At 40.3% G+C, this 21,596-nt stretch overlaps 1 protein-coding gene across 9 annotated transcripts in view; it reads left to right on the top strand.

Moving 5' to 3' along the window:
• The window catches only part of KIF21A (kinesin family member 21A), a 152,362-nt gene that overhangs the window by 98,731 nt on the left and 32,035 nt on the right, over positions 1-21,596 (top strand). For 6 of the 9 annotated variants that reach the window (XM_029055062.2, XM_029055071.2, XM_029055022.2 and 3 more), the window contains 14 exons: positions 2-89; positions 507-624; positions 2,254-2,442; positions 4,666-4,865; positions 6,677-6,784; positions 10,924-10,992; positions 11,104-11,318; positions 11,460-11,613; positions 11,923-12,117; positions 13,143-13,244; positions 14,265-14,430; positions 14,903-14,923; positions 19,169-19,229; positions 21,491-21,545. In XM_029055062.2, coding sequence (XP_028910895.1) covers positions 2-89; positions 507-624; positions 2,254-2,442; positions 4,666-4,865; positions 6,677-6,784; positions 10,924-10,992; positions 11,104-11,318; positions 11,460-11,613; positions 11,923-12,117; positions 13,143-13,244; positions 14,265-14,430; positions 14,903-14,923; positions 19,169-19,229; positions 21,491-21,545 — 1,741 coding nt within the window. The remainder of the gene's footprint in view (position 1; positions 90-506; positions 625-2,253; positions 2,443-4,665; positions 4,866-6,676; positions 6,785-10,923; positions 10,993-11,103; positions 11,319-11,459; positions 11,614-11,922; positions 12,118-13,142; positions 13,245-14,264; positions 14,431-14,902; positions 14,924-19,168; positions 19,230-21,490; positions 21,546-21,596) is intronic. The other 3 variants (XM_029055050.2, XM_029055041.2, XM_029055013.2) reach the window with 1 other exon arrangement.

Here is a 21,596-nt window from a genome sequence, read left to right as displayed (position 1 = left end):
GTGTTGTTAAAGAAGAAAACACAGACACTGAACAGGATAAGAGAGAAGAAAAGGGTATTTCAGAAAGAGAGAGCAATGAAGGTGAAGTAGTAAGTATACAAGAGTAGACTCTTGGATTTAAAATATTTGTTTTGTATTTTGTAGATACTGTTCAGGTACTCATTAAGCTTGGGAAACAAAATATTCCAGGGAATACCGAGATGTAAATAATTTCCTCATGTTTCTGTAGTTTGAAGTAGTAAGTATACAAGAGTAGACTCTTGGATTTAAAATATTTGTTTTGTATTTTGTAGATACTGTTCAGGTACTCATTAAGCTTGGGAAACAAAATATTCCAGGGAATACCGAGATGTAAATAATTTCCTCATGTTTCTGTAGTTTGTAATTTTTCAAAATTTAATGACAATACATCATCTTCTCCTCCATTTATGAAGTGATAGATTTTCTTTCCCAGTCTTCTGTATGAGAAGTTGAAGGTACAAGCATTGTCATACTTCATTTTACAGGAAGAAAGCCAAGAAGTAAGTGATCATGAAGAAGACGAAGATGATGAAGACGAGGAAGAGGAGGATATGGAAGCTGGTGAAAGCTCAGATGAATCTGATTCCGAATCTGATGAAAAAGGTATCTTTCTCATGGATACTTTTTGCTACATGTAATTGTGAAGCCATGACATCTTCAGTCTAGCGATAGCTAGTTTGAATATCTGAGGAATCCTTCAGCATGGCACTGTGGGAGGAGTCCTTTGGAGCTGGTTATGGTGGGGCTTGATACGACTTGAAGCAGCTTGACCTAATGGATAGAGCACAGGCCTGGGAATCAGAAGGACCAGGGTTCTAATCCAGGCTCTTCCACTTGTCTGCTGGCAACCTTAGGCAAGTCACTTAGCTTCTCTGTGCCTCAGTTCCCTCATCTGTAAAATGGAGTTTAAGACTGTGAGCCCCATATGGGGCAGAGACTGTGTCCAACCTGATTTGCTTGTATCCACTCCAGTGCTTAGCACAGTGTCTGGTACAAAGTAAGCCCTTTACCGATACCACAGTTATTATTACTCAGTGGGACCTCATGCTCTCTGGGATAGTGAAGTGAGGAAGGATAATCTGAGAATGTTGCTTCTCCCCACAAGAATGTATTCTTGTTAGTCCAAAACTTAATCCAGCACTGATTCTAATCTCACTGCTTTCTGCATTTGTGGCCCGACAGAAAAAGACCCCACAGAATGTTAAATGATCAAGAAATTAGAGGTTTTAATATACTTTACATAACTCTGGAGTAAAAATGTGCATCGTAGTTAAAAATATCTGGCACTTTAAATATTTTCATTCTGGGTGTGTGAAGATATATGCTCTTGAGAGAGAAATATCAAGAAAGTCATTCTCATCAAGAGAAGGAAAGGTCACTCACTTATATTTATTGAGCACTTACTGTGTGCAGAGCACTGTTCTAAGCACTTGGGAGAGTACAGTTTAACAAAAAAGCATCATCTGTGTTGGAAGTAAACCAGAGCCAGCTGGAACTCAGCCCACGGAATCTGTGTTCTTGCTGTGGGCAGCGAACGTGTCTGTTTATTGTTATATTGTGCTCTCCCAAGCACTTAGTACACTGCTTTGCCCACAATAACTGCTCAGTAAATATGAATGAATTTATTAATGTTCTAAAGGGGCAGTCTGCTGCTCCTGGCCCCCGATATCTGCTGTCTGTAGTTGTCCGTGGTTTTCAGGGCTGCCCTGAGTCTACATGCTCATGGCCTCATTTTCTTCATTGTTTTTCTATCCACCCCCTCCTCCTTTGCACTTGCTTGTCAATGGATGACTCATATATATGACAATCGAAGGGAACAGAATGCTTAAGGTTTGCAGCTTGTTCCAATTTTTGAAAGCTGTAGCTACGATGTTGACGAAAGCTCTTCAGGGCCTTCTTGTCTTTATCTCCTAGAAGGATATTATATGTCTGCTGTCCCAAATAAGCTCGCAGGGTTTTCTGAGCTTCACAGATGACAATGTTTTGTTTTGCCTGTTATTCATTTTAATCAATATGTTGTTCCTTTTCATCCTTAACACAGCTTGTATCTGGTGTCTCGGTCCTTGAGAGCAGTCAGTGCCTTCAAGCTCTGTGCGATGTGCCCAAGTAACTTTCATATTACACCCTAAGTGAATTGGAAATAATCATTTTCCTGTTCTCTTGCCTCCCTTCTGTTCAGGAGCACCTTTTTGACATATCCCCATTGATTTTCTTTCTTTTCTTTTGAAATAGCCAATTACCAGGCAGATTTAGCCAACATTACTTGTGAAATTGCAATAAAGCAAAAGCTGATCGATGAACTAGAAAATAGTCAGAGAAGGCTGCAGACCCTGAAGAAGCAGTACGAAGAGAAACTAATGATGCTGCAGCATAAAATTCGGGATACTCAGCTAGAAAGAGATCAAGTGCTTCAGAATTTAGGTAAGAGCTGGAGCTTAATGTAATAACCTTTATGTGTGATTTTGTTTTGCCTTCATTTATTTAATGGAAGAAAAATTCAAGTAAGACCTATATGAAATGTGCATTAGCACAAGTGTGCTAGCTAGATCGTGAGTTGATTTAGTGTTTTTTCATGATTGTAAACTCCTACAGTGTTGTTATAGGGACTATTATAAAAAAAAATTATGTTCGTGTCTCCCTACTCCTCAAGAACCTCCAGTAGTTACCCACCACCACTGAAGTAACATGGTGCAGTGCACAGGGAACAGATCCAGGAGTCAGAAGGACCTGCCTTCAAATCTCGGCTCTGCCACTTGTCCTTTGTGTGACCTTGGGAAAGCCACTTAATTTCTGTGTGCCTCAGTTACCTCATCTTTAAAATGGGGATTAAGTTTGTGAGCCCCATATGAGACGGGGACTGCGTCCAACCCAATTGGTTTATATTCATCCCACCACTTAGTACAGTCCCTGGCACATAGTAAGTGCTTAACAAAAGCACCACCTCCACATCGAAAAGAAACTCTTTACCATTGGCTTTAGAGAACTCAATCATCTTGTCCCCTCTTACCTTACTCTTGTGGAATTTCCTAATACAGCCAGTCTGCACACTTGGCTCTTCTAATGCCAACCTCCTCATTGTATCTCAGTCTCATCTTTCTCACTGCCGGCCTTTTGCCCACTTTCTCTCTCTGGTCCGGGACTACCTCTTCATTCAGATATGACAGACCACCCATCTCCCCAACTTCAAAACTGTATTAAAATCATATCTCCAAGAGATCTTCCCCAACTAATCCCTCATTTTCCCCTACACCCTCTCCCCTTTGCTTTGCCTGTGCCAAGGATCTGTACCCCTTAAATACTTGCTATTTGCCTATTTGCTTGGATCTGTATCCCTTAAATACTTGATAATCAACCCAACCTCAGCCCCATAGCACTTATGTACAGATCTGCGATTTATTTTAATCTCTGTCTCCCCCTCTAGACTATAAGCTCTTTGTGGGCAGGGAAGATATCTACCAACTCTATTTGTATTGTATTATCCCAAGCACTTAGTAGAATGCTCTGCACACAGTAAGTGGTCAGTTAAATTCTACTGTTTGGACCATTATTGACGTTTTCAATATTGAGAATATTCAATTCATCCATTAAGTTTAGGCAACATAAAATCATGTCTTGGGTTTTCTTTAGGGAACATAACAGCCATGGTGTCTCCCATTGCCCAGGATCATGTTCGTTCGGAACTCGGCCCAGTGAGGGAGAGAGAGACAGAGGACAGAAAGCCTGAGGTTTATACAAAATGTATTCCGCAAGGCGAATTGAATTATTTGATTATTTAGATGCAGTGAATTGAACCCTTTTGGGAAGAATATGATTATTTACAGATATTAAAGCTTCCCTAACAGGAGGAATTACTTGTATGTTACTCACGCGTGGCATAACACCCAGGTCCCACCCAGGTGGAATTCACTTATGGTTTGCTCGCACATGGTGAGGTGGCTAGCTCCCATCATGCGCCTTTCCCACTCAGGAGGAATCCACTTATGCATTTACACAGCCGTGGTGAAGCCCCTAGCTCCCACCTACGAGTACTCCCCACTCGGGAGGGATCCATTTATGCATTACACACCCATGGCGAAGCACCTGGCTTTCAGCCCCACAAACGTTGAGCAGGATGGGACACTCCCACATCCCATGGCTCCTCACTTGGTGCAGACAGTGCGGGCTTCTCACGCTCTGGACAGAGGCGACCTGCTGCAAGTCTCTATCCTCTGCACAGAAAGTTAGAGGCTGCAGGTATTTATCACCTGTGCTCTTAGGCCATTCCAGCTTCTGGGCTCAGTTTATCCAATATCTGCCCTCCTCTCCTCCTCTGTACCTAATTTGATTGGCACGGGGGCGAGGGACCTTCTGTATTCCTGGCTTGGGCTGTCAATCTAGCAGTTCTGGTTGTGGGGGCGGTATCCCATCCTCATTTCCAAGTTCCACCTACTGGCTGAGGTAGTCACGAGATAGCATTTGATCTTGAGATGGCCGGCACTCCAGGGTCACCTTGGGACACATGGTCAAATTGACAATTAAGTGCAAGAAAAATAGAAAATGTTCTCAGATTATCGGAAGTGATTGTGAGGTCATTGAATGATCTCTCATCGTGAATTCTAAAGTTATGTAAAAATTAATAGACGAAAATTTCCTTTTGTCATTTAGGCTCGGTGGAATCTTGTTCAGAAGAGAAAGCCAAAAAAGTTAAATCTGAATATGAGAAGAAGCTGCAGACCATGAATAAAGAACTTCAGCGACTCCAGACTGCTCAGAAGGAGCATGCACGTTTGCTGAAAAATCAATCTCAATATGAAAAACAGCTGAAGAAATTGCAGCAGGATGTGACAGAAATGAAAAAGACAAAGGTATTGGATTTTCTTTGAAAGAAACACTAAATTTGGAGTTTGGGAAAGCTGGCATTTAGAGCTAGTCTTTGAGATAGCAAAGTGTTCTCCATTTTTAATTGCAAATGCTATGCTTTGACCTGATGTTATCATTTCAGATAGATTGGCTGTCATTCAGTAAAGTTAAAAATTGACTGTTCCTTGTTAATTTTTCAACCAAGGGTGAAACCTTTTATGTCATGTTGGAAGAATGATTTTCCTGTGTTGGACATTAAAATCACAAAACAGTAACAGATTTGAGATCAGATATTCTTGGGAAATGTATGATCCAGATTAATCGAAACTTCAGATCATTGAATACAACTTTCTATCCTAAAATTTTCTGAATAATTTTAACACACTAACATATAATAAGCATAAAAAGTATGTAGGTACTTACCTCCCTAATGGGAATCTTCAGTCACTCACTTTCCAATGTCTCCTCCACTGCTGTGAATCATGACCATATGAACCCTATCCTAAAAAAAACCCCTCTCTTGACCCTCCAGTACCCTCCAGTTATTGCCCCATCTCCCCACCTTCCATTTCCTCTCTAAACTTGAGCAAATTTTTTGCACCCACTTACTCCAGTTCATCTGTTCCAGTTTTCTCCTTGACCCTCTGCAGTCTGGCTGCTTCTTCTCACTTTTTGTCTGATTTCGTCTCTTCCTCCTATCCTTTGACTTTGAATGTGGCTCAAGGCTCAGTTCTGGGTCCCCTTCTACTCTTCACGTGTACACCCACTCTCTTAGAAACCTTATTCCTTCCCCTGGTTTCAACTACCATCTCTTCATGGGTGGTTCCCAAATCTTCCTCCGAGCCCTGATCTTTTCCCTTCTCTACAGTCTGACATTCCCTCCTGCCTTAAGGACATCTCTACCTGGATGTCCCACTGAAATATGTCCAAAACAGAATTCTTCATCTTCCATCTCAAACCCTTTCTTTCTCTCGACTTTTCTAACACTGTAGACACTACGAGGCTCCATATAAAAATAGGTTTCCTTTGATAACCCACTACTTTAACTAGTTTTAAACTGTGTTTTAACTATGTTTTAAACCTTATGAGCTTGGTGAAAGTATAAAAAGGACATCAATGCACTTAACTTTCTCTCTAGGTTGTTTAAACTAGTGCACATTGTGCCTTAACTAGCATATCAATTTGGTTTGAAGAACTCAGTTATAACAACAGTACTTTAGTGTCATGGTTGTTATTATAAACAAGTTTGTTTTGTTCAGTTGCAGTGCACACTTAGTTATTTTGCACTAATACACTTCATTAGCTGGATATTGAAATGGTGGAAAATCCATGCGTTCACTGCTCCTTTTCTAGATTAACTCTCATGCTAGTCCAGGCACAACATGGCTGTTGCCAGGAGCATTGTAGGGTGGAGAGCAGAAAAAATAGGTCTAGAGTACCATGGCATCTTCCTGAAACAGGTAGACAGAGGTGAGACTGGAAGGCAAGTCGGTGGTGGAGAAGGCTACTTAGAGGCAGTAGTCCCAAACTTAGAAAATCTTGGCCAATTAGTCATATTTATTGAGCCCCTACTGTGTGGAGAGTACTGTACTAACCTCGTGAGAGAGTACTGTATAACAGAGGCAGGGAATATGTTCACAATTTAGGGGGAGAGATAGACATTAATATAAATAAATAACGTACATGAGTGCTGTAGGGGTGAGGGAGGGCTTGAAGAGCGGTGAGGCAGGGTAGATAATAGGCCACCTATCGTACTTCTTATGTTCCTTAATGTGGAAATGTAGTATTAATGATCTTGTCTTGCCTACCTCTGTAGGTACGCTTAATGAAACAAATGAAAGAAGAACAAGAAAAGGCCAGAATGACAGAATCTAGAAGAAACCGAGAGATTGCGCAGCTTAAAAAAGACCAACGGAAACGAGACGTGAGTTTGAGGATTGTTAACTCTAGGATATTGCTATCGTTGTGTTAATGGAATCATCTGTGCAATTACCGGGGTAAACAGTTCTGGGATAATTATTATTTCATAAATTATCTTTATCTTTTATGATTAATAGTAGTGTTACATTAAATGAAAGGTAATGCCCCCATAAATTTTTTGGTTTTGTTTTTGTTTCTTTTTGTGGAATCTGTTAAACATTTACTGTGTGTCTAACACTGTTCTAAGCACAGGGGTAGATCAGACAGTCCTTGTCCCACATGGGATCACAATCTTTTGAATCCCCATTTTCCACAGGTGTAGGAACTGAGATACAGAGAAGTTAAGTGACTTTCCCAAGGTCATACAGCAGATGAGTAGGAGAACCGGGATTAGAACCCAGGTGCTCTGACTCCTAGGCTGGCTCTTTCCACTAGGTCAGGCTACTTTCTGTGTTGATTATAGATTGTAAGGTCCTTGTGGGTAGGGCCCGTGTCTGCCAACTCTGTTGTACTGTCCTTTCCCAAGTGCTTAATGCAGGGCGCTGCACCCAATGCTCTGTAAATACCCTTGATCGATTCATTGATTGCATTCTGATTTTAGACAGTGAAACTGATCTTTATTTAACGGATTTTAAAGTTGTGGCTGTAGTTCAGCTCGTCATCCAGACGGGCCTTCCTCTGATTCCCCTGTGGCTTATCGGGATCTACGTTCCCTATGTGGGTTTCAAGCTGCCTCAGCCACAGGTGCCACGTGCCTGGAAAACTGGGAATCGTAATAGGAAGAAGCTGTCTGGAACTGCCAACAGAGGTAGTGGTGAATTTACGATGGAGTACCTTCCCACCTCAAAAGTGGCATCGTGGCTTAGACGAAAGAGCATGAGTCTGGGAGTCTGGAGCCCCATGTGACTTTGGAAAATCCACTTAACTTCTCTGTGCCTTGGTTTCCTTATCTGTAAAATAGTGATTTTTAAAAAAAACAACAAACCCCTGTTCTCTCTTTGTCTTGTACTGTGAAGCCGGTGTGGGATAGGAGCTGTTCCAGTGTGATTATCTTGTAGCTTACCCCAGTGTTTGCATGTAATGCTAATAATAATATATTGATTATAATATTACTGTTATTGAAAAGTCCAGGAGATATAAGAAGAACAATATGAAAAAATATTCAGGGACTCCTCCAGGCCTCAGCCAGAAGTTAGAATGATCTTGAAGCATCTTGCAATATCAGAGGTTCCAGAACATAGCTCAAGAAGGTCTTCCATCAATTGACTAAGAATAATAATTAATAAAACAAACCCCACAAGGCATGCCATCCTGGCTAAGGCTATTGGTACCTGTTATTCTGCCTCAACCAATAATGAAGGATATTTGCAAGAACAAGCAAATTCTTTAACATCTTCCAGTAAAGAAGATAATTACATAACTCCTCCAAGAAGCCTTCCCTGATTCAGCCTTCTTCTCCTCTTCTCCATCTGCGTCGCCCCGACTTGCTCCCTTCTTTCATCCTCCCTCATTCATTCATTCATTCATTCATTCATTCATTCGTTCAACCAGTCATATTTAATGAGCGCTTACTGTGTGCAGAACACTGTACTAAGCACTTGTAAAGTACAGTTCAGCAATAGAGACAATCCCTACTGACAACGGGCTTACAGTCTGGGAGTATGAGGAGAAAGACATCGAAACAAGTAAACAAGCATCAATATAAAGAAATATAATTATCCTCCCTCCCATCCTCACAGCACATATGTTTATTATTTTCTGTGGCTATCATTTAAAAATATGCATTTTCATACACCATTCCAAATTCCACTGATAAAATGAAAATAAATAGTCATAGTGAAGCAAATTGTATAATTGTATTAGTTCTTATTAGCAAGCCTACTGATGTAGGCTTCATTCCACTTTGCCTTTCTGGGACCAGAAGAGGTTATTCTTGGTTAAAAAAACACCAAACCTAAATTTTACCCCACAGGAGTCTTACTTTACATGTTAAATAAAAGTGTTACTTCATGATTTTCCCTCCTTGATTACCACTCCTTTGTTAGCAATTCCCAATGAAGGAAAAAATAATTCAGTTGAGGAGCAACCAGGTAATTAAGCATAGTAAGACTATTTTACTTGAGAATACTTTAAGAATTGTTACACCCCATAAAATAATCTTCAACCCAAAAAAGGTTCTGTATGTACTCTTCGGAAAGCACAGCAGTAATAAGGAGGTTGCAGACTATTGTGGAGCAAAGACAAAAGTTTTACAAAAAAGTAAATTTTGCCAAGTATTTTGCAAAAAAGCCAAAATTAAACAGGAATTTAATGAAACAGATGGACAGGTTTCCACATATAGAGGTAAATATGTATTTGTATATATATAAATAAATATCAAGGTAAATTCAAATGTACCTGTATATGTACATGATGTACATATACATATGTACATGATGAGGTAAATATGTATTTGTATATATATAAATAAATATCAAGGTAAATTCAAATGTACCTGTAAATGTACATGTATATGTACCTGTATATGTATATGAGCTCCTCATCTTCCCTCCCAAACCCGGTCCGCTCCCAGACTTCTCTATCACCGTGGATGGCACGACCATCCTTCCCGTCCCGCAGGCCCGCAATCTCGGTGTCATCCTTGACTCGTCCCTCTCGTTCACCCCACACATCCTATCCGTTACCAAGACCTGCCGGTTTCACCTCTACAATATCGCCAAGATCCGCCCTTTCCTCTCCACCCAAACGGCTACCTTACTATTACGGGCTCTCGTTATATCCCGGCTAGACTACTGTGTCAGCCTTCTCTCTGACCTCCCTTCCTCCTCTCTCGCCCCGCTCCGGTCTATTCTTCACTCCGCTGCCCGGCTCATCTTCCTGCAGAAACGATCTGGGCCTGTCACTCCCCTTCTTAAACAACTCCAGTGGTTGCCTATCGACCTCCGCTCCAAACAAAAACTCCTCACTCTAGGCTTCAAGGCTCTCCATCACCTTGTCCCTTCCTACCTCTCCTCCCTTCTCTCTTTCTACCACCCACCCCGCACGCTCCGCTCTTCTGCCGCCCACCTCCTCGCCGTCCCTCGGTCTCGCCTATCCCGCCGTCGACCCCCAGGTCACGTCCTCCCGCGGTCCTGGAACACCCTCCCTCCTCACCTCCGCCAAACTGATTCTCTTTCCCTCTTCAAAACCTTACTTAAAAATCACCTCCTCCAAGAGGCGTTCCCAGACTGAGCTCCTCTTCCCCCTCTACTCCCTCTGCCATCCCCCCTTTACCTCTCCGCAGCTAAAGCCTCATTTTCCCCTTTTCCCTCTGCTCCTCCACCTCTCCCTTCCCATCCCCACAGCACTGTACTCGTCCGCTCAACTGTATATATTTTCGTTACCCTATTTATTTTGTTAATGAATTGTACATCGCCTTGATTCTATTTAGTTGCCGTTGTTTTTACGAGATGTTCTTCCCCTTGACGCTGTTTAGTGCCATTGTTCTTGTCTGTCCGTCTCCCCCAATTAGACTGTAAGCCCGTCAAACGGCAGGGACTGTCTCTATCTGTTGCCGACTTGTTCATCCCAAGCGCTTAGTACAGTGCTCTGCACATAGTAAGCGCTCAATAAATACTATTGAATGAATGAATGAATGAATGTACGTGATTGAGTATAGATACATATTTTTGCTCTCTCCATCTCCCTCTCTTTGTAAAGCCCATGTATTCTAATTGAACATGCACATTAAAAGATGTAGAAAATCAAATGATGGTATTTACGAGCATCAACTGAGAACAAAAACACTGTACTAAACACTTAGGGAAGTACCAACCACAGAAACACAGATGCACATACTTGGCTGTAAAAGATTGTACAGTCTAATGGACCTCTATCCTACAGGCACTTGAATGGATAAATAAGATATACATAGTTGGGGTGGGGTGGTGAAAAAGAAAGAAGATGTATATGGGCAATCAATAAAGCCATGGTATTTATTTAGTGCGTATTATCTGCAGAGTATTACATGCTTCATATGGAGTGCAGCAGAGTTGGTAAACATGTTCTCCACCCCCCAATGAGCTTACAGTCTAAGGGGAAAGCTTAAAAAGTAAACACTAGATTTTCCTTTATTTTCACTCCTGATTTATTTGATATTTACAGCATCAACTCAGGCTTTTGGAAGCTCAGAAAAGAAATCAAGAAGTGGTTCTTCGACGTAAAACCGAAGAGGTATGGTGGTAACAGAACCTCCTGTTACTTCTGGGAAAGCTTTGTGTCTTGGGAGAGAAATGGAATGACTTCAAAGAGGAGGCAAATGATGCATTTTCCACACTGTTTCAGGTAACAGCTCTTCGGCGGCAAGTAAGACCCATGTCTGATAGAGTAGCTGGGAAGGTTAGTCGAAAACTGAGTGCCCCTGAGGCTCCTGCTCAAGACCCGAGTTCTACTGTAGCTGCCGGAGACCCTGATTCGACTAAGGCTGGATCCCAACAGAAAATGAGAATTCCTGTTGCAAGAGTCCAAGCATTACCAGCAACTGCAGCCAATGGAACCAGGTAAAATGTTTCCTAGGTGGTGTGAGAGCATTTTCATGCTAGAGTTTTTCTCAAATGAGACACTCAATTTGAAACGTTTGTTGCGATGATCCACTCTGAAATAATTTCAGATAAAAATGTTTGTCATAAAAATGTCCACAGGAAGAAATACCTGAAAAAGGGAATGACCAGTCGAGTGTTCACGTCAAAAACTGCCCGGATGAAGTGGCAACTACTTGAACGTAGGGTCACAGATATCATTATGCAGAGAATGACAATTTCCAATATGGAGACTGATATGAACAGGCTTCTAAAGGTATGGCTTATCTGAGATTTTACTATTGCTCTTGCTCTAAAAAGAGACTTATACAATCAGATAAATCTATCTGATTTAATACACTATTGCCAGAAAAAAGAATAAATATGTATTTTGGATAATTCCAGTCCTTTTATCCAATTTTAGTGTCTCAAGGGGTCACTTTCCTCCTTTCAAAAACATAGCTTGGGAAGTCATTGAAATCTTGTTTTGCAGAATCCCTCCGAAAAATCAACGGCTATTGTCTTTGTATTGCCATTTTCCTTTTGTAATTTTGTTTACCATTTTTTTTGGGGTGGTGGGAAATAGCAACGTGAAGAACTCACAAAAAGAAGAGAGAAACTTTCAAAAAGAAGGGAGCGAGCCATCAAAGAGAATGGAGATGGGGATAAAAATGTACATAGCATTAATGAGGAAATGGAATCACTAACTGCAAACATCGATTACATCAATGATAGTATTTCAGATTGTCAAGCCAATATCATGCAGATGGAAGAAGCAAAGGTTAGTTATGTATTAAACGTGAAGTGATTAATAATTTGCAATAAAACTCTCTGTAAACCTTTCACATGTAATGATTTTCTGTTCTAAGATACATTTAAGTGTGACATCTATTAGCAGTGAAGGATATGCATATTCTGTTCTTTAGTCTTACGTATAGGGTAAAAATATAAACCCACTTTGGTTGTAGGTGGCAAAATTGATATTCTTTGTTGAGTTAAATCCCAGTATATAATATTAATAGAAATGTGAATTGAATTACCATATTTATTTTGCTAATGAGGTGTACATCCCCTTGATTCTATTTAGCGTGATTATGTTGTCTTGTTTTTGTCCGTCTGTCTCCCCCGATTAGACTGTGAGCCCGTCATTGGGCAGGGATTGTCTCTATCTGTTGCTGAATTGTATATTGTATATTGGGAAGCAGCGTGGCTCAGTGGAAAGAGCATGGGCTTTGGAGTCAGGGCTCATGAGTTCGAATCCCGGCTCTGCCACTTGTCGGCTGTGTGACTGTGGGCAAGTCACTTAACTTCTCTGTGCCTCAGTTCCCTCATCTGTAAAATGGGGATTAAGACTGTGAGCCCCACGTGGGACAACCTGATTCCCCTATGTCTACCCCAGCGCTTAGAACAGTGCTCGGCACATAGTAAGCGCTTAACAAATGCCAACATTATTATTATTATTCCAAGCGCTTAGTACAGTGCTGTGCACATAGTAAGCACTCAATAAATACTATTGAATGAATGAATGAAATGAAAGTTTTTGCCTAAAGAAAATGCCCCAGTATGATTCAGTTACTACTTTAACATATAACACTTATTAAATATTCATTTGATTTATTTGAAAATATTGCTTCTTGGAGCTTGAAAGGGAGACTAAAGGAAGACTTTCTTCGATAAAGTATAATTTAGCTGCTCTTAACTCTAGTTACAATATTAATAAACAGGAACATATGCTCGAAATAACTTCTTAATTCTCACCTTTCCATTTTGCACAGCTGAATCATGACCTTATTGTATGTTTTGCAGGAAGAAGGTGAGACGCTCGATGTCACCGCAGTGATCAATGCTTGCACTTTAACAGAAGCTCGTTACCTCCTAGACCATTTCTTATTAATGGGCATCAATAAGGTAGGGGGCACATGTGATTCAATATGTACTGCTGATTGGAAAGTGGGGGCGAATGTGATTTTTTCTTTTTTCTTTTGGAAAGCACCAAATCTGATATGTGTTCTATCTATATCGGGAACCCTCCAATCTATTCCAGCCTTTTGTAAAACTTGCCAGCTGGTTATTTTTGAATTAGATATTTTTTTCTTCACCCTTAGAATTCACTTCAAATTAATGGGATACACATCTTTAGCTACATAAGCAGCCAAGCCAATTCTAAAGCCATGTTCTGTTTCTTCTTTCACTTTTATATTCATTTGTCCTTAACTAAGAAGTTATGGGAGAATATCACTCTGAATCCTGATGTGTTCTTTTTGCCAAGAAATAAACAATAGATTACCCAGGGTCACAATATAATGGCACTGGGATATGCCTTGACAGTGTCTTTAATTTTACTCTGTCAAAGACTTAGGGGGGGAAAACATCAAAAAACATCACGATCTGAATTTTGGACCCTTTAGCCTCTTCCAAAAAGATATTGCATTTTTCTTCCTCTCTAGGCTAGCACAAAGTCAGGAAGTCATAACCCATTCCCTTATCCGTGAAGAAGACTGAGTTTTTTTCCAGTGCCCCAAACAGGGCCCTAATTCAGGTTTCTGGGTCAGTATTTTCTGAGGTGAGTATTGATCTGTACAGGAAGTTTCCACCAATATATGGTAAAGGTGTGCGTTGTTCACATCAGCTGGTCTGAGGGCCCGAGGCAGAATCTCAAATGGTTCCAGGCACTGGATCACAGTGGTGAAGACAACATATAGTTTTGCATGTGTGTTATGTGAAAGGGACTTCACGTGTTTTCTCCATTTCACCTGCAGCAATTGATAGCCGTCATCACCTTGATTGTCAAATACAAAAGACAACCATGTGTAAGGAATGGACAAGACAGTTCGTAGTCATGAACCCAAATCATGATGCTGCAGGGAAATTTTCTCACAGGATCCATCTGAAATCAAGTGTTTCTGTTGTCCTTTTGGTGGCTTCCAGGGTCTTCAGGCTGCCCAGAAGGAAGCTCAAATAAAAGTCCTCGAAGGTCGTCTGAAACAAACAGAAATAACCAGTGCTACTCAGAACCAGCTGCTCTTCCACATGCTGAAAGAGAAGGCAGAGTTGAACCCTGAACTAGATGCTTTATTAGGTCATGCTTTGCAAGGTAATTTTCATTTACTCTGTAGGGTACTAAAATGCATGGTAGATTTCTTCTTGGTGCATGATGTGCTAGATTAGTATTACTGCTCCTACTTTTCTGAATAGATGCTGTAAAGAATTTCTGAAAATTTTCAATATTTAATTTGCATGTAGACATTTTGGGAGAAGAAACTAAAAGTGGTAAACAGGAATTTGTAGTTTCCCTTTAAACAATTTTAACCTCATTAAACCATTTTGTATCCGAGACATAGAAAACCCAACTGAGCTATTAATTTGGTATTGACTACTAAAAATGTTGATCAGGTTTGAAATTTCTATATGTTCCTTGAATAAGGTATTTATACAGTTTGCTACGGCATCTATTCTTCTTTTAGGTTAAATAATAAATATTCTTGTTTATGTGGGAGTTTTTGAAATCGGATCTGTTTTGATTGGAGTGTTGCTTTTTTGTTTCCTTTTTGCTGTTATTTACCCAGACCTAGATAGCATACCATTAGGTAAGTATGTTTAGTTTCTGTGAATTATTCAGCTGCATGGATTACTAATTATTCGTGTAAACTAACTATGATGCATCTTAGGTTTATGTTTAACAGTGCCAACTATTTGCATGCATTGTTTTAAAAACATACTCATTGCCATAAGCTTTTAAAGCCTTTTTTCCTTGTAATAAATCTACTTAGAAGCATTCCTAATTCAGAGTTCAACTTTTAACTACTAGAAATATGAATATGCAAAGACACTCAAAGACCTACACTCTAGTTAATTGTCTATTTTTTGAGGAGCTTATAGTACATACAGTTTGATAGAATAAGAACACATTTTTGTTCTTTGAATGCAATGAGAAATAGATACATTCATCTTAAAATGCAATTGCTAACTTGTGTGACGATTTTAACCAAATCCAGAAAACAGTTACTTTTCACACTGCATTCTTCATGAATTCTTGAATCTGGATTGTTGCTGATCTTGTGTGTGTGTTTTTTTTTAATACCAGTTAAATTAGTTTCAGGTTTGTCAAATTAGACATATCTATATTTAAATGAGGCGAAAAAAACATTACTCCCACCAGGCACCTATGGTTGCTGGTAAATATTTTGTTCAGCCATTCAATAAATAGTAAGCACTTAGAAACAGTGATCCCATCTCTCAAGGAGTTTATACTCTTGTGGAGAATATAGGCACTAAGTAGTGCCTTTTCCCCCTCTCTATAATGTTTCTCCTCTTGCCTAAATGACAGTGGTTAGTACAGGCTCTGCACTCAATCGATTCCATTGATTAAAGATGATTATTATGTGCTTTCTACCCTAGTGTTTTCCCCTCCTCCCATACACACAACACACACATCTCACTGCTATTCTAGGTAGGCAGTTCAAGTTGCCAGTGATATTAGGTAGCCATTCTCAATCAGAGAAACTTTTAATTGGTATTTGTTAAGCACATACTATATGCCAGGCACTGTACTAAGTGCTGGGGTAGAGAAGCAGCGAGGCTCAGTGGAAAGAGAACGGGCTTTGGAGTCAGAGGTCATGGGTTCAAATCCCGGCTCGGCCATTTGTCAGCTGTGTGACTTTGGGCAAGTCACTTAACTTCTCGGTGCCTCAGTTACCTCATCTGTAAAAATGGGGATGAAGACTGTGAGCCCCACATGGGACAACCTGATTCCCCTGTGTCTACCCCAGCGCTTAGAACAGTGCTTGGCACATAGTAAGCGCTTAACAAATACCAACATTATTATACAAGCTAATCAGCTTGGATATGGTCCACATCCCACGTGGGGCTCCCAGTCTTATTTCCCATTTTACCAACGAGGTAACCGAGTCACAGATTGCCCTCGGTCACATGTCAGAAAAGTGGCGGAGCCAGGATTAGAACCTAGGTCCTTCGGACTCCCAGGCCCGTGGTCTGTCCACTAGGCCATACTGCTTCTCCAACTTCAGGTCCAATTAGGAGACAAACAGGAGGTCCCATAACCAGAAATCTGTATCTGCATGGGCTTTTATCAATGGCTTTCAGTTGATCCTGAAAATTTACCTAAAAGAATATTTCTAGTTTTGCTTCTTAGAGTCCTCTGAACTGTAAACTCCTGGTGAGCAGGAAGCATACCTACCAACTCTCTTGTATTGTACTCTTCCAAGTGCTTAGTACAGTGCTCTGCACACAATAAACACTCAGTAAGCACCACTGAAATGATCACAGTTGTGGCTAAAGCAGATATTTTCTTTGACTCACCTTCTAGTGAATTCAAAGCCCTACCTATTCTTTCCCCTTAAAACTTTTGTATTGACTGCTTCCCCAGCCCCACAGCGCTAATGTACATAGCCATCTCTAATTCATTTTAACACTGGTAGGCTCCTTGTAGTCAGGAATCACAACTACCTACTCTATTGTACTGTATTTTCCCAAGCATTTAGTACAGCGCTCTCCACACAGTAAGTGCTCAATAAATACCATTGATCGATTAGCATTAAAGACTACCTCATCACTGTACCCCTGAGCCTCAGTTTTCCTCAGCCAGAAAATACCTGTTAGTTATGCACCTCTGATAAATGAGATTTGTTCTGCATGTCCCAATATGTAGATCTGGAGAAAAGTATTAAATATGCTGTATTATGTAAGGAGTGAGTGAATAAAGTTAATTAGTGGCAGAACAAAGGAGATTTATGCCTGAACTATGTGTCAGACATTGTGCTATGTGCTGGGTACTTAACAGAAAATGAGATTGTACAGAGTCTGCCTTGTGTGGGACTCATGGTAAAAGAGAACAAAGAGAACAGATACACAATTACCATTTTACAGATGAGATTAATAGATTAATATTACTTCTACCACTACAATTATTAATACTACTACTACTAACTGTGGAATTTTTAAGCACTCACTATGCACCATGTAGTCTACTAAACACTGGAGTAGAAACACGATAATAGGATTAGACATAATCCCTGTCCCACACAGGGCACCCAGACTAAGTAGGAGGAGAAAGCGGTAATGAATTCCCATTTTACAGATGAGAAACTGAGGCATAGAAAAGCTAAATGACATTTCCAAGGTTTCACCACAGGAAAGCGGCAGAGCTGGTACTGGAACCCAGGTGCTCTGACTCCCAGGCCTGTGGCCTTTCCGCTACCTCACACTATTTCTCGTGACTTGCCCTTGATCACACAGCCAGCCTGTAGCAAAACTGAGGTTAGAACGCAAGCAAGCCTTCCTATGCTCTTCCCGTGCATCAGCCCAGTACATTTTTACTAGGCACTACTTCATTATATAAAAAGAAAGATTAGGAAGTGATTCTGACAAATGCCCAAATATTAATTATTTGCTATTGTCATGTATTGCACATGGCACTGTTCTAAATGTTGCTTTTACTCCCATGCAGTTTGAGAGAATAGAAAGCTTTTTAGTGATGATGTTAAATAGGTAGAAGTGAATGTTTATAGATCTGTTTTCTATGTTGTATTTAATCAGTCAAAAATTACAACTGATCTTGTGACATAATTCAAATATAGTGTACTTGTACTTAGGAGGGGTTTTGAAAGGAAAATCCCGCAAGTGTAAATGTAAATTACAGGTAATCCAATTACTTCAAGTCACTGCTGTCACTCTTTCCTTCCCTTTTCCTCCCCAGTTAATGAACCGATTATTATTAGTTATTTGAGTTTTTTCTCTACCTTCACCTTCATGTGTTGAGCAGTGCTGTAGAAATGACAAAGCAGAGTATCTACCCGTGGTTGATTATCCAGTTGTTTACAGCTGTTTGAAAATCCAACCGGCTTTTTCCAAAATAATTCCTAGCTTTCATTGTGTTGTTTTCAGTGTTGCCTCTAGTTGTTTCTAAAGTATTTCAACTGACATGTCTATAGAGCATCAACGATCACAGTACTTAATTAGCACTGAACTGTACAAGGAAGTCCTTAATTAGCACTGAACTGTACAAGGAAGTTATAACTATTTCTTCAAATTGCTTATCTTTTTGATGCTGTTTTCCATTACCGTTTCCCTGTTAGTTTGATGTGTGTGCGTTTTTATTTTTCTACTCCATGTGTTTTGAAATGGCAGTGTTCTATTTTCTGTGGATCAGTTGGCATAACTGTTTCAAGTCTTCTGCATGCAAAAATGTTACACTGGTGTCTTCCACTGCCCTGTATGAGATGCATGCTGCTGTGTTTACTTTTCCTCACAAATACACCACACATAATGCACATAGATTTGGATTAATCACGAGAAGATGTCACTTCCCTTGACAAGCAAGTTTTTGAATTTATAGTGTAACAATTAGAGTGTATTGTCAAAGAGACTTACCCAATAGAATTAAAATGTCTTTTATGCCTTTCTGATGTGGAAATCCTGAAAGTCTTGGAAGATCCCGAAGTCATTTAATTTTCATATTTTTTCAATAAAGGTTCATTTTGGAGTTCATATTAATTTGGGGAGTAGGAAGGAGAATCATATCTACTTTCATGCATACATATTGTTACATTCTAGAACTATTAAGTTGCACATTTTTCAACTGGCCTCTTCACCTCATATTCTATGATTTCTAAGTTTTCTGATTACAGATTGTATGGTTCCAAAGAACTACAGTGCACTACTTTCTCACAGTTCTATTTAACTAAGGCAGATGTGAACACATTTAAACCCTGATACACTTTATAGTAAGGATATGGGATGAAATTAGAAAGGGAACACATTGATATGGGACTAATTGAAATGTTTTGGAATTTTTTATTTTATGTTTTTTTTAGAAAACGTAGAGGATAGCAGTGATGAGGAGGCACCTTTGAGTAGCCCTGGACCAGAAGGGAGGTACGTTTATTTAAAAACTACATCTATATTTACAGTTTGGGCCTTTTGAAATCTATTAATGCACACGGCTTGGGGATGGAAAAATCTAGATGGATAAGACAGACCATTGGTGAACATTTTCAAAGAGTAAAAATTGCTCTAAACTTTTCCCCTCTGTAAAATCAGTATTGGAGTGGAATGGTAGATTTTGGGACTTTCACATGATTAGTGGACTATTTTGATGGTGAGACTCTTCGTCACCTTTTCCCTTGGATTGCTACCCTTTACTCACACTACCCTCTGCCCCACAGAACATATGCCCATACCTCCAATTTATTTTAATCTCTATCTCCCTATCTAGACTCTAAGATCCTTGATAATCGATGATAATAATAAATGTGGAATTTTTTAAGCACTTATTATGTGCCAGGCACTGTTCTAAGTAGATACAAGGTAATCAGATTGGACACCGACCATGTCCCATGTGGGGCTGACAGTCTTAATTCCCATTTTACAGATGAGATAATTGAGGCACAGGGAAGTGAAGTGACTTACCCAAAGTCACACAACAGACAAGTGGCAAGCCAGAATTATAACACAGGCCTTCTGACTCCTCCATGTGGGCAGGGAGTGTTTATTTTGCACTCCCCTAATTATTCAGAATAGCGGTATTCGTTTTGGTATTCGTTAAGCGCTTACTATGTACCGGTCACTGTACCAAATGGTGAGGTGGATACAAGCAAATCGGGTTGGACACAGTCCCTGTCCCACATAGAGCTCTTAGTCTCAATCCCCATTTTACAGTTGAGGTAACTGAGGCAGAGAGAAGTTAAGTGACTTGCCCAAGGTCACACAGCAGACAAGTGGCTGAGGCGGGATTAGAACCTATGACCTCCTGACTCCCAGGCCTCCTGTGCTCTATCCACTCGGCCATGCTGCTGCTCTGCCCACAGTAAGGCTCAATAAATCTGATTGATTAATTGACTGACTACATGACTTATTTCCTTCATCTTCAAGCAGTATATTTCCTCAATTGATAATGAAGTGAATGCCATCTATAAATGCAGAGAAAAAATAAAGGCTTTTCCTACATCAAACTCTGTCTTTATATCAAATCATATTTGTTGAGCGCTTACTCTGTGCAGACCACAATACTAAGCAATTGAATAATATCTTGATTTGCTATAGTGCATTTCATTTCAACCCTCCCAACAACCCTGTGGGATAGGGAGACAAGGCAGGTATTATTATCCCCATTTTTACAGATGGGGGAAACTGAGGTACAGAGAAGTTAAGTGATTCGCCCACAGTCACACAGCAGGCTAACAGCCTAGCTTGGACTCGAACCAGGGTCCTCCGGCTCTAGACCGGCGCTCTGTCATTTCACCCCACCGCTTCCAGTTCACAAAAAGCCATCATGATAAATAATTGATCAAAGAAATAATTATGGTGAGAGACTATAGCCAGATTTTAGAGAGCAGGAGGGAGTGGGAGTTGGGGAAACGTAAATTCTCTGTGGCCAGGGAATGTGCCCACCAACTGTTTTATTGGACTCTCCCAAGCACTTAGTACAGTGCTGTGTGCACAGTAAGTGCTCAGTAAATACAATTCATTCATTCATTCAATCATATTTTTTGAGAGCTTACTATGTGCAGACCACTGTACTAAGCACTTGGAAAGTACAATTCAGCAACAAATAGAGACAATCCCTGCCCAACAATGGGGCTCACAGTCTAGAAGGGGAAAACCAGAGATTAATATACAAATTAAACTTCCCCGGCCACGAATCGAATGCCGGCCATGGCACAGAGAATGCTCAGTCCTAACCACTAGACCACCAGAGAAACCGATAACTAATCTCCAATTGATTGTTGAAGTGGGGATTCTGTATAGTAATATGAGTAGGGAGATGGGGTGGTAGCTGGAAAGTGCATTGGAATCCAGAGAGGGATTTTTTTTACTATAGTGAGTCTTTGAAGATGGTGGTTGGGAGGGAAGAATGCTGAGAACAAACGGATATAGTGTTCAATTTGCTTGTAAAATTAAAATACTCCAACACCAAAGACTGAGGGGAGGCAAGAGAGAAGAAGCCTAGAGGGCATGGGAGCTCTCTGATGAAAAACTGGGGAGGAAAAAACTGGGGAGGAAAGTGTATTTTTGACCCCAATCCCACCTAGACTACAGAAGATGAACCTCAGGGTGTGTCATCAAGGGTTGGCAGCTGGAATGTATTCCAACAGGTTGCTCTTGTTTCACTCCATTGGTGATTTATTTTTACACAGTACGCTGTCTTCAGATCTGATGAAGCTATGTGGTGAAATCAAGCCCAAAAGCAAGGTAAGAAATAATATGAATATCATAATGAAAATAGCATCAATGCCTCACTTT

Source organism: Ornithorhynchus anatinus, chromosome 2 (assembly GCF_004115215.2).
Source record: "Ornithorhynchus anatinus isolate Pmale09 chromosome 2, mOrnAna1.pri.v4, whole genome shotgun sequence".
Classification (NCBI taxonomy): Eukaryota; Metazoa; Chordata; class Mammalia; order Monotremata; family Ornithorhynchidae; genus Ornithorhynchus; species Ornithorhynchus anatinus.
Note: the sequence above shows the minus strand (reverse complement) of the source record. Positions and strands in the feature narration are given on the sequence as shown.